Genomic DNA, 11,258 nt, shown 5'->3' with positions numbered 1-11,258 from the left:
AACATAATTAGTAAAAACATTTCAGAATCACAATGTTGACTCTTCATTTGAAAAAATGTAACAATTAGCTTGGTTTACATTTTCAGAGACAAATGGTTTGGAGGCTACAGACATGTAATATTCAAACTAAAAAAAAAAAGCTTATTCATAGAGGTATAACTACTCACGATTTCATTGTGGTTCTAAACTATCGGAATAAACTTAATGATTTCAGGACCGTTTCGGGTCAGAACACAAAGTTTGGATGATTTGAAGATCTCAAAAAGTTTCAGCTCAGTCTTCTGTCAAGATGGAGACCTCCTGCAGAAGTCATAGTCAGCCAGTGATGCTAAAATACCAGAGAAATATCATCACACTACAATTTGAAAAACCAATTCCATATCTCTCCAACATAATAATGCATCTATTTGTGTCCATTGTGAAGTTCCTTACCTCAGTCGAAGCTCTACAGTAACACCTTGCATTAGATTTCTCATTTGCCAACCTTACATCAGTTGTTTACGGTTTCAGGTTGCATCAGTGAGATGAAGCTTCTGTACGGCTACTGTAGATAAAATACTCATGGGAGAATCATCATGCTGCCAAGAAACATAAAACTTACCATCCAGTTGGTGGCTTATGTTTTATGTGTCCTACTAAAGAGTCTGTAACCTAAAATATAATTTTCTAAACTCCAAAAAAGGAGAAATGTTGGGTAACAGGAAAGCTTTTACAACGTTGTATAGAAAAGTTGCTCCACCTCAACCTAAACACGCCTTTCATCCATCTCCACACCATCCAATCACTGAAGACAGTGACTCAAGTTCATGTAGCTAACCAATTACAACTTAGCTCAATGTTATGAACGTGAATCACATGATCTAAATTCTGTCCCTTTCTTGAAACTGTACACTTGGTCCTTGTAGAGTGAGTTATTTGTCCCAGTGATCATCAGTGCCATCAGGATCAGAGGGTCAGTGCCGTGTTGAGGTAAGGCGTTTGACGAATCAAGTACGATCTGAATGAATTAGACATGAATGACAACCATTAACTTTTACTCCAACTTCTTTCTTCTTCTAGCATTTCCTTCCAGATTTCAAACATGTTGAACACCAGCCTTTATGACAACTCGACCAGCACCGGGGGTCGTGTTCGCCCGCTCTGGTACAATTACCCAGAATGCGTTGTGTCCCCTCAGCCCTTTGCCTTCTACTTTGCGTGCAAGTTGATCAACCTCGTCGTTGGCACTCCAGGCAACATCTACGTCATCTGGCAAATCGCTTCAAAAAAGAAGAACACCTCAACGTCAGACATCTTCTTCTTCAACCTGGCCGTGCTGGACGCCTACTTCTGCTTGATGACCCCTATAGAGTTGGCCAACCGTCTGGATCTGGACAACAAAAAGATCTGGATCTTCCAGAGGTTTGCGTATGGGGTGAAGGACCTAGCACCACTCTTTCTTGTAAGTTTTTCTTGACTTTGTCCTTCTACTGTGACTGTGAGGATCCAACCAACTAGTGGAAAAGGATGAGTGGGGCTTAGTAAAGTATCAATATTATTAGAGGAAGTAATTTATTTGCTAGATTGGTATAGAATCCTTATATTATTAACTGTAAGCTTTAAAAATAATAGGGAAAATCTTTTTTTTTTCTTACCTCTTTTAATGGCGCCCCCTGGACTGGCGCCCTTAGCCTTTGCCTACATCGCCTGGATGGGACTGGTCCTGCTCAAGTTTTAAACATGGCGTTAGGAGCAGTTGGCTTGGTTTCGGTCTCTGTGAGACAAAATCAGTCCTTTGTTCTCAACCAGCTAAGACGCAGATAGTACGTCATGAACAATCTGCTTCTTGGATACAAAAGAATCATCGGTGCTCCGGCTCCCTGTGATGAACTGAGGAAACGGTATCTGAATGTCTGCCCGACCGTCCGTCGAAATATCTATGAACAGAAACGTAGTTTATCTGATGAGAGCGCACGAGCAAAAAAGCATACAAGCAACAAGTTCGTCGAAACACGTGGCCTAATATCACGGTGTCATTGGTTCTCTTGCGACGCGAGCGCAGCGCGCCGCTTGTGAGCTCGCGCGTTTTTTTGTCGCGCGGACTGTTTGAAGCTGTGCTTTGGCGCAGGTGAAACACTGTCTGAATTCAAAACTGCTTTCATCCTGCCTGGTGGTGAACGTAAACACACACCACATTTCACATATTTTATCAATCATTTTCATTTCGCTTTTCACTTTTGCTCTACGTTTTTCCAGTTCATCAGACAAGATCAAATACTCAAAAGTTCATGGTTCTAATGTGAAAAGGTAGTAAGGGTATGAAGGCTTTTATCTAGCTCTGCACAGATACCCAAATTAGATAACATAGCTGAAAAAGCACAAGTAGCCTGCAGTAAATTTACAAGCCTAAAAGCCAAATAAATGAACAGACCTAATAAAAGCTAAGTAGTTCTTCCTCCCTCTGTGTGCCCCCAGGTGTGTATCTGTGTGGACCGCTACATGGCTGTCGTACACCCAGTGTTTTTCTCAAGGTACCAAGAGACCATCACCCGCATCTGCGTTTGTATCATAATCTGGAGTTTGATAATGCCCTACAGCATCTACAAGGGGATCAACGGCATTATGAGCGTGACCGGCATCTTCGGCGGGGTCATCCTCTTTGCATTCGCCGTCATGGTCTTCTGCAACATCTCCGTCATCTGGGTCCTCCGGCACTCGGTGGCGGGGAAGGAAAAGATGCACCCGGTGAAGAAGAGAGCCTTCAAGATGGTGCTGAAGAACCTGGGCATCATCGTCTTCAACTACCTGCCCCCTGTGGCCTTCATGCCCTTTGTGTCTTACTACACGTTATTCGTGTACCGCTGTCTGATCAGCATCAGCGTGTTCGCCATCATGGACCTGAGCTGCAGCATCGAGCCCCTGCTCTACATCTCAAAGTCAGAGGGACTGAACAGTATCTGCTGCAAGAAGGCCTCGGAAACCCCGGCCGACGTCAAGGTTTGACCCGGCCGTGTGTAAAGTCACTGCCCGTCCATCGACACACCTACGGTTACAGATGCACACAAGAGTCTTAAAATAAATAGTTACCATGGAAACTTGGTAAAACCCAAGAAAACGTTTTTCTCCCGTTATCCTCAATCACTTTTTTTTTTTACCAACTGATGAAGATATTCACATTAATCTTGTGCTGAAAAAAGAGAATTGTTGATCCCACTTAAATAAATTGCTTCAATTAGTAACAAGGAATTGAATCATGTTCATCCATGTTAATAATTATGCTGTTAAGTTAAATAAAGACAATAAGTTAACTTGTTTCCCATCACCAGTCATACCTGAGGGAAACATGTTGGCTACTGATTAAACATTCTTTGAGTATTTGGTTAACTCAAAAAGTAAAGTATAACTTAACAAAATCATATTTGAACAGAATAATTTAAAATGAATTTTTTTAGTTTGTTTTTTTTCCCATTGAAAAGACTGCACTCAATAATTGCTAAATGGCTCATTTTCAGATTATGAATCAGCAAAAAAAAAAAAACAGTTGTACATCAAATAAAATATATTTTAAAATTGTTTTAAAAGAAATCATATCTTGCCGCTCGTTTAAATATACCTCTCTCTCGCAGGGGTTTAAATTTATCAGTAATCTTTGCAGCTGAATTACGTTTCACTGCTGGTTGCTACGGAAACTCTTAAGCTTTTTATTTTTAATGAAACTCTAAAGCTGTGTGGGATTTATAAAACTCTTAATGGGCACTTAGGATCTAATTAATTTAGCTCCATAGCAAGAAATGCCCAGTGGAACCAATTAGGAGTGATGTAATGAGGAGTTATGTAGTTTATGCAAGATGATTAACTAAATACGTCAGGAAGTAAATATTCCAGGAAATATGTGGCACTGAAAGCAATTATCCTTCTGGTTTACTCACTTTAATAACGTGTGAATTTCTCTATAATAACTGTTTTTTTTTTTTTGTTTGTTTCATTTATTGGTGGGGGGACATTGTGTTTGTAACTTTTGTGTTGAATATATGATAAAGTTAGAGTTTATATTAAGAAGTTATTTAAAATGCCTACACATGGAGTCTCATTTGTAAAGATCACAACTTTGAAATTTACTGGAATGTTAGTATTCACATTGTTTTAATCAGATCTCTGAATAAAAAGTCAATGTTTTTGATGGAAAGACAAAATACTTGCTTGATGATTTATATTATTTACATGCTTGCCTGAAGGAAAACAAGCACAGTTTTGTGATTAGTCAAGAAAAAAAAAACCTTCACTGAAACGCAGCGACATTAAGCTTCAGTAATTTTAGCATGCATCTCCTTCAGGTTCTCCGGGTCAGCTTCAGGTCCGTCCTCTGACGTGACATAACCCGGGTAAGTGGGGTGGAAGTGCGGGCAGCGAGGCGTAGTGGCTTCGCTTCCTTCCCCTGACGGTGAAGGTGACAGCAGCGGAATCAGCTTGGCGTGAGCGTAGTCGATCTCAAAGCCCTCGAAAATAAGCCCCACCCCCCAGGCGCCGAGTCCTTCCACCAAGAGCAGCGACACCTTCCTGGCAGCCGACGCCAGCGCTTCGTAGTCTCCTCTCTGCAGTCTGAATATGTCGGAGGTCAGAGGTCGCCGCGGAACCAGCACGGTGAAGCCGGGGGAGTTGGGGAACGGAGTGAGAAAGGCGACGTGGCTTTCGTCCTCCCACACGCGCCACTGCTTCTCCTCCCCTCGGACGATGCGCGAGAAGAGGCCGGCGTGAGCCGGGTCGTCGCCCAGGAACGTGAGATCGGGCGGCGCGTCGGGGAGCGGCAGCCTCGCCCTGATTCGGTTCTGGACGTCAGTCAGGCTGGCGTCGCTCCATCGAGGAGCCGTTTTGGAGGTGCAGTATCCCGGGTCGTGAGCGTTGTGCTCCTCCTCTCCGGCCAGGTGGGGGCGCCACTCTGCGTCCAGACCGTGGAGGGGCAGCACACGGATCTGTGGGGAGCAAAGCCAATTCAACTTGATTAACCAAAGCGATGCAAACCAAGAACACCTGAAGTGGAAAAAATATGCAGAACACACTAATTACTTTAACGTTACAGTATTTAAGCTTCAGACATGCACAGCTTAAGTGATACTTAAAACGTTGTTAAGAAACAGCAAATGAAGCCTTAAAAACATAAAATTTTATCAATTTCATTTGTACTGATACAAGCAGCAAATTACCTTGGAGTAATAACAGTTTTAGGTGAGGATATTTTAACTTATTTACAAAAACAAAACATGTACTGTGATCTCTCTTCTTTTTAGTGGTGGGCACAATTCTACTAATGTGCAAATAGCAGAGCTAATCTGTGGTTTACATTAAAGTTTTGGTTATCAACTTAAGAATTATTCAAGTATATAGATGTTTATATTCTACTTTATTAGCATTAGCGAAACTAATATCCGCTACAGCGCTAGATGCCCTAACCTTAAAGCGCCACTAGCTTTTTTGTTAGCTGTGCCCACTGCTGCTTTTTTTTATTTATTTGAACAGCAGAAAATAAAGTATTACCCTATAATATAACATATTCATTAGTATGGTTAAGATATGAATTATCTATTTAGGATAGCTGGTAGATTTAATATAGAACTTTAGGTAAACTTTCTTATTAAGCACAATATTCATCGTTTTAGGTGTTAGCTGCAGCATAACAAGCTAACACTCAGGATGTCTCCATGGTAATCTAGCTAGCTAGCTAGGTAGCCAGGTGGTATGTTGTAGCTTTCACAACAGTAGTTTCAAAACTTAAGTGATCGGTAGAGTTTGTTTGGATTCTGCAACATGAATACCCATTGATTCTGCAGCTGGAATCGTCTAATAGACTCGTATTTTGCAACGGAAAAAATTCTGACTCCATTTTTCTGTGTGATAGAAACTAGCCCCCATGGCTAAGGGCAAATCCTTTAAACCCGAGTTTATTTTTCCTCCAGAGTAATTCTTTTCACCTGAGCAGGTCTGTCTCTGTGGGGTCTGCTGACCAGAGCACACCTCCGAACACCCAGCCTGTCACACAGCAGCTCAGCGACGGTCCTCGCCCCCAGCAGCCAGGTCGAGCACTCAGACTCGCTGAGGTGGAAGATGCTGCCTCCTGCACTGCCTGGAGCGCGGCTCTCCAGGATCACGGAGCCCGGGGTCCAGGGCCGGGGGTTCAGGTAGGCCACCAGCCCCTCGGACTGCCAGATCACATGACGAGTTAGAGCGGAGGACATGCTGCGGAGCCAAGAGATGTAGGAGAAGATAGATGAGGTTACCTTCCAGGTAGAACTGGAAAGTTTTTTTTATTTATTGTGAAATAAAGTCATTAAAAGATATTATACAAGAGATTTTAAATGAGAGGGTTAGGGGTTTTGGTTAAAAAGAGCACTTAAAAAGATGATTGCTGAAAGAACAATATAGTCAGAGCAGTAACAAATCCAAAACTGTACAAAAGAATCTACACATTTTGCATTTAAGACTAAAGAAAAAAACTTTCCCCAAAACTTCTCAAGTGTTATAGTTTTAGCTTCACCTGTTCAACTTCTGTAAAAACAAACAAACAAAAAAAAACTCCTGTTAAGCACATTTTGCTATCCAATTATTAACCAATAATCCAAAAAAAGAATCAACCTCTGTATTTATGTTGAATCAAGCAGAGATTAGAAATATTGTTGTGGCCATTCAAGTTTAATTTTGTAAATTGTAACTTCTGTCAATATAGTTTCTCTTTGGGCAGTTAAGTTAATTTAGAACCAAAATTCATAATTAATTTTTATCTTTGGAATAGTTTAGATCACTTTGGTAACTAGGATCTTCCTATTAATTTAAGTGATTACGAACACACCGGGTAGGTGGAGGTATAGTGTTTGACAAATGTCCGGTGTGATGGCGGAGGTTTTTGGAAACTGATTTTTTTTTTGTTCTTCACCACTTTTTGAAAGCTAAAGGAGCTGCATGAAGCTGACACCCCACCCACGTCAAAAAATCCAGCAGTCAAAATACCATCGATGAGGCACACCTGGTTTTATTCCATGCTACTTTTTTTTTCTTCAATAGTTTCCTCATTTTGGATCTTTTTACATTTTTTACGTAATTTTGCATTTAAGAAATGCGATTAGGTTTTAATAGCTTACATGTCCCACTGACAAGGAATAAAATGTTTAAATGGAATAAAAGTGCCTCATCTTCTGTCTAGTACAGCAATTTCACACTGATTTAGTGTAAATGGGTCACATGACCCAGAAGCTATAAGAAAAACACTAAATTTTGATAAAGAAATGATAAAATGATATCAAAAAAATTAAAATGCAATAACAATGAGTGTGCCTCATAGAACAACAGTTTCACGCTGATTTTGAGTCAATAGGACACATGACTTGGAAGCTATTGAAGAAAAAAGATATACTTTTTAATATTACAATTATTAAAAATATTGAGTATGACTTAAAAATTCACTAGAGAACAGAACTGTGCGTCTCGTGTAACAGCATGAATTGTGTATCAGTTGGTCACAAGGCAATATATCTATTTACATTTGTTTCTTAGTTTGAGTGTTTTGTTCGGAAATGTGTTGACAATCCCTAAGTGAAGCTCCGAGCGCTTAGGAGCGAGAGGGAGAGAACGGCTGGCCGACACTAGCGTTCATAAATCGGATCAAGCTTGAGCTAAACGCCGATGTCCAACTTGGAAACAACTTCGCTGCGGTAGATTTAACGGCACAAACGGAGCGCGGGACTGTGACGTCATCGGTCAAAATTATAACTTTTAATACCTCAGAAACTAAAGCTGCACAAACGAAAACTTTTAACGGCACAAACCTGCACAAACGGAGCATTAACCACTCAGACTATTTGCTGGATTTGTTGACGTGGGTGGGATGTCAGCTTCACGCAGCTGAGGAAGCTTCAGAGTAATTTACTTTCGCTTTCTGTGCAGCGGTTGGCTTACAGTAACTCCAAAGTCTCTGAGAGAGAGAGAGATTATAAAAAGCTTCTGTTGTACGAGTGAAAACCAAACGAAAGTGAAGCACGGAATTATTTAAGATACAATAGGACAGGTTAGTAAAGATTCTGAAGCATCAGCAGTCTAATTTCTTAAAGGCTCATAAATGCCAGGGGGAAAAAAAAAAAAAAAAGCTTTTTAAGAAAACCTGTTATTCTATTGTGCTGAGTCAGCATTGAGTTTGAGTATGGAAACCTGGAACGAAATATATTTCCTTTCGGAACTAGTTCTGACGAGCACAAGAGGAACGGGCGGCGCTGACGTACAGCTAGCAAAGAAGACGGTTATCTGAGACTGAAGATTAGACTAAACCAGCTCAAATGTCGTCAACGGGCACCGATAACGAACAGTGTGAAAGTAACAGTTTTTACTCTACAGCAGTCACGGAGAATTTAATTAGATATTTCAAATTAAATTCTGCCCGCTCGGCAGATGCTACGTGGAGCGGGAACGCGTGCCCTGTCGCGGGAACGCGCATCGCTCTGAACTGTCGCATATGAGAAAACGGACTGAAATATATGACAGAAGAGTTAACTTTTAAAGATATTCGTAACATTATCATGTTTCTTAACCATGTAAGCCCTAAAACGGTGGGTTTTAATTTCGCAAATGAATTTAAATAAATATTTACACCTGTATATAAATATCCATATATGTATGAAGACATATATGTATGGATATTTATATATACATGTATGGAGACATATACGAGTCGAATGTTTTAGTCAGTGTCTGATGAACATGTTCTGCGCTGTTTGCAGTTCCTCGCTTTTTCTTTTAACACCACAATAGATTAACGCATGAAGAGAATATAGGGCCTGTAACAGAATATTTTATATCACCCTGAAGTCTTTTAATATAGGAGATGGTTTTTTTTTTGTTTGTTTTTTTGTTTGGCAATACGATTTCTGCGCCTGCCAATATCTGCACGGTCTATTTTCCCTCATTTTTGACCTATTAATATGAAATCTATCCTCAGAGAAGAAGTGTGAGTATGTAGAAAAGGTGAAATCCCTCTTAACTCGTTATTTCTCCAAATTAGCAGGGGGACGCATATGATTGGTATGAGTTTCATATCAGTAATTACGAATATTTTTCATAAGTTGCCTCTTCGGTCATGTTTCAGTCCACTTTCTCATCAGTCAGTTTCGTTCCCGCGACAGCTTCACACTGCTTCATGTTTCTCGAAAACGCACGCCGAGAAACTGGAGAACCTCAGTGCGGTTATTTCGAACCGCACGAAATAACCGCATTCCGTTGACACAAAATGTTTCTAACAAAATAAACATTTATAGTATACAATTATAAATGTTTTACATTATATCCCCCAAGAATAATTTCTACACGTGAAGATCCCTGCGCATTCAGTCACCTGCATGGAGCCAGAGGTTAAAGTTCACACTTACCTGCGAAAAAGGAGCCTGACCAGCATACAACCTGTAGGGACGAAAACCCATCCGAGACCCGAGCGGCGCTCCACTTCTTTAATCCGCCCCGGACGAGAGAACCACGGAGGAACCGCGTGAATACGGAGTTTCAGGGTCTGAAATCTACTTACTGAAATCTGAGTTTATGATGGCAGGCCGTTTTAACATAAAATCCCTTCCACCACGTTCCAGATATCTGAAGCTAGATGTCTTGGTAAATTTGGGACATCTCTAATTAAATTTTCACAAGACTAAGTGCCAATTTTAGATATTTCAAATTACATTCTGACGAGCATAAATGACGTCAGATTTGCTATTAAGCTATATGGAAGCTTTAATTCAAGATATTTCACCATTTGATACATAGCCTATATTTCAACTAAATTGTGACTAGGCATAAAGTAAATAAAAGATAGCTCACTTTTATTTTGTACTAGTTATGATTCTAAGTAAGAATGTATTGAACGACACCATAATTCAAGATATATTAAAGGTTTTATATAAGAGATTATGGATTTGACTAATATTGCTGATAGCTTGAAAGCAAATAGCGACTAGACAAAACTAAATTAAAGATATGTAGACCTGCAATTTTGACTAGTCAAAATGTATTTTAAAATCAATTACAGACATCTTCAATTAGGTTTTTTTTATTTCAGATATCCTGCATTAACATTCTGAAGAGAGACATACTGATAGTTTGAATTTGCATAGCCATCCAGTCAAAATCTCATTGAAATTTCAGCCGTTTTTAAATACATTGTGTTTGTTGGAATAAGTAAAAAATTATTTGGAGATTTCTGAAGCAATCTTAAAGTCCGTTAATTTTTGCGATTTCCGAATATTTCATACTGTTGAACTCTTTCTACTTTGTGACATTTTTTGACAATTTGATTTCGATATCTACAAAGTCAGAGGAAACCGATTTTATGATACAATGGCCTGCCATACAGCTGCAAAAAAAACGTTCTGGTCTGCTGATAGATCAGAACATAGACATGTTTGTGTAGACGCCGCATGTACTTGCGGGAGGCCGCCATCTTGGAAAGGTCTCCCACTCGACTCAGTGTAAAGAAGTCGCTGAATACCGCAGTGATTTTCACGTCTTTGCTGCAAACCCTATACATATAACAAGATGTATAGCGACACATATTTTTTAAATATATTTTTGAATTGAATTGACACGACTCGTATGACGCATATTTATATCTCACATTTTTTTCCTTTGGAAACCTTTATTGATTCCAGTCATCGTTACAAGCATAATTATGGAGCACAATACACTTGAAACTAATTTGTTCGTTTTACTATTTTTTTTATTATTTAGTTTTTATTAAAGCTCCAGACAACTTTACTTCCTAATCTCCTGCTATTTGTAGTAAAAGTAATTTAATGTCTGCGCAGTTAGCTTAGAGCCAAGTGTGGGAAGGGACAAACAGACAAAAAATATCCACCCATTCACTGTATGTGTGCAGTACTACCTATTTTGTGTAAGCTGAATCACAGATAAAGTAAGAAATTTAGATATTTTTTTTAATTATTATTGTTATTTTTGAGCATATTTTACTTAAGTGGTTCAGACTGCTGCTGTCCCGAACAGAAATGCTGCTTTCCCAGCAAGTAAGAGAAAACAACAGAAGTCTGAAAAGATTTTGTCTTAATCAATTTCTACTTCTTTACAATATGTGATGCTGGGTTTTGGTTTGAGTTTGTTCTGCCTAAAATCAATTATTATTTCTTTAGTTTTTGACGCATTCAGGAGGGGGGGGGGGGAAACTGTCATCACACCAAGCAACTGAAGATGAGAGAACAGGACCATGACTAACCGTCTCACCATGAAGGAGAGAGAGAGAC

At 39.7% G+C, this 11,258-nt stretch overlaps 2 protein-coding genes across 3 annotated transcripts; one reads left to right on the top strand and one right to left on the bottom strand.

Annotated features, from left to right (window-relative positions):
• Positions 1-911: 911 nt before the first annotated feature.
• Positions 912-2,982, top strand: LOC103477614 (somatostatin receptor type 2-like). Its single transcript, XM_008430948.2, has 3 exons — positions 912-969; positions 1,060-1,441; positions 2,455-2,982. The coding sequence occupies exons 2-3, from the start codon at positions 1,082-1,084 to the stop codon at positions 2,980-2,982; spliced, it is 888 nt and encodes a 295-aa protein (XP_008429170.1). The 5' UTR covers positions 912-969; positions 1,060-1,081.
• A 1,121-nt stretch (positions 2,983-4,103) lies between these two features.
• LOC103477549 (uncharacterized) lies at positions 4,104-9,552 on the bottom strand. 2 transcript variants are annotated; one of them, XM_081601135.1, is made up of 4 exons: positions 9,384-9,552; positions 7,794-7,939; positions 5,946-6,210; positions 4,104-4,949 (listed from the first exon to the last, which is right to left on the bottom strand). In XM_081601135.1, the coding sequence occupies exons 2-4, from the start codon at positions 7,808-7,810 to the stop codon at positions 4,278-4,280; spliced, it is 954 nt and encodes a 317-aa protein (XP_081457261.1). In that variant the 5' UTR covers positions 7,811-7,939; positions 9,384-9,552; the 3' UTR covers positions 4,104-4,277. The 2 variants fall into 2 exon arrangements, with proteins under 2 accessions (XP_081457261.1, XP_008428965.1); XM_008430743.2 differs by lacking the exon at positions 7,794-7,939 and having other exon boundaries at positions 9,384-9,549.
• Between the last annotated feature and the right edge of the window lie 1,706 nt (positions 9,553-11,258).

Source organism: Poecilia reticulata, chromosome 1 (genome assembly GCF_904066995.2).
Source record: "Poecilia reticulata chromosome 1, P_reticulata-male-v2, whole genome shotgun sequence".
Classification (NCBI taxonomy): domain Eukaryota; kingdom Metazoa; phylum Chordata; class Actinopteri; order Cyprinodontiformes; family Poeciliidae; genus Poecilia; species Poecilia reticulata.
The sequence above is the reverse complement of the archived record's forward strand: the minus strand, read 5'-3'. Positions and strand labels throughout refer to the sequence as shown.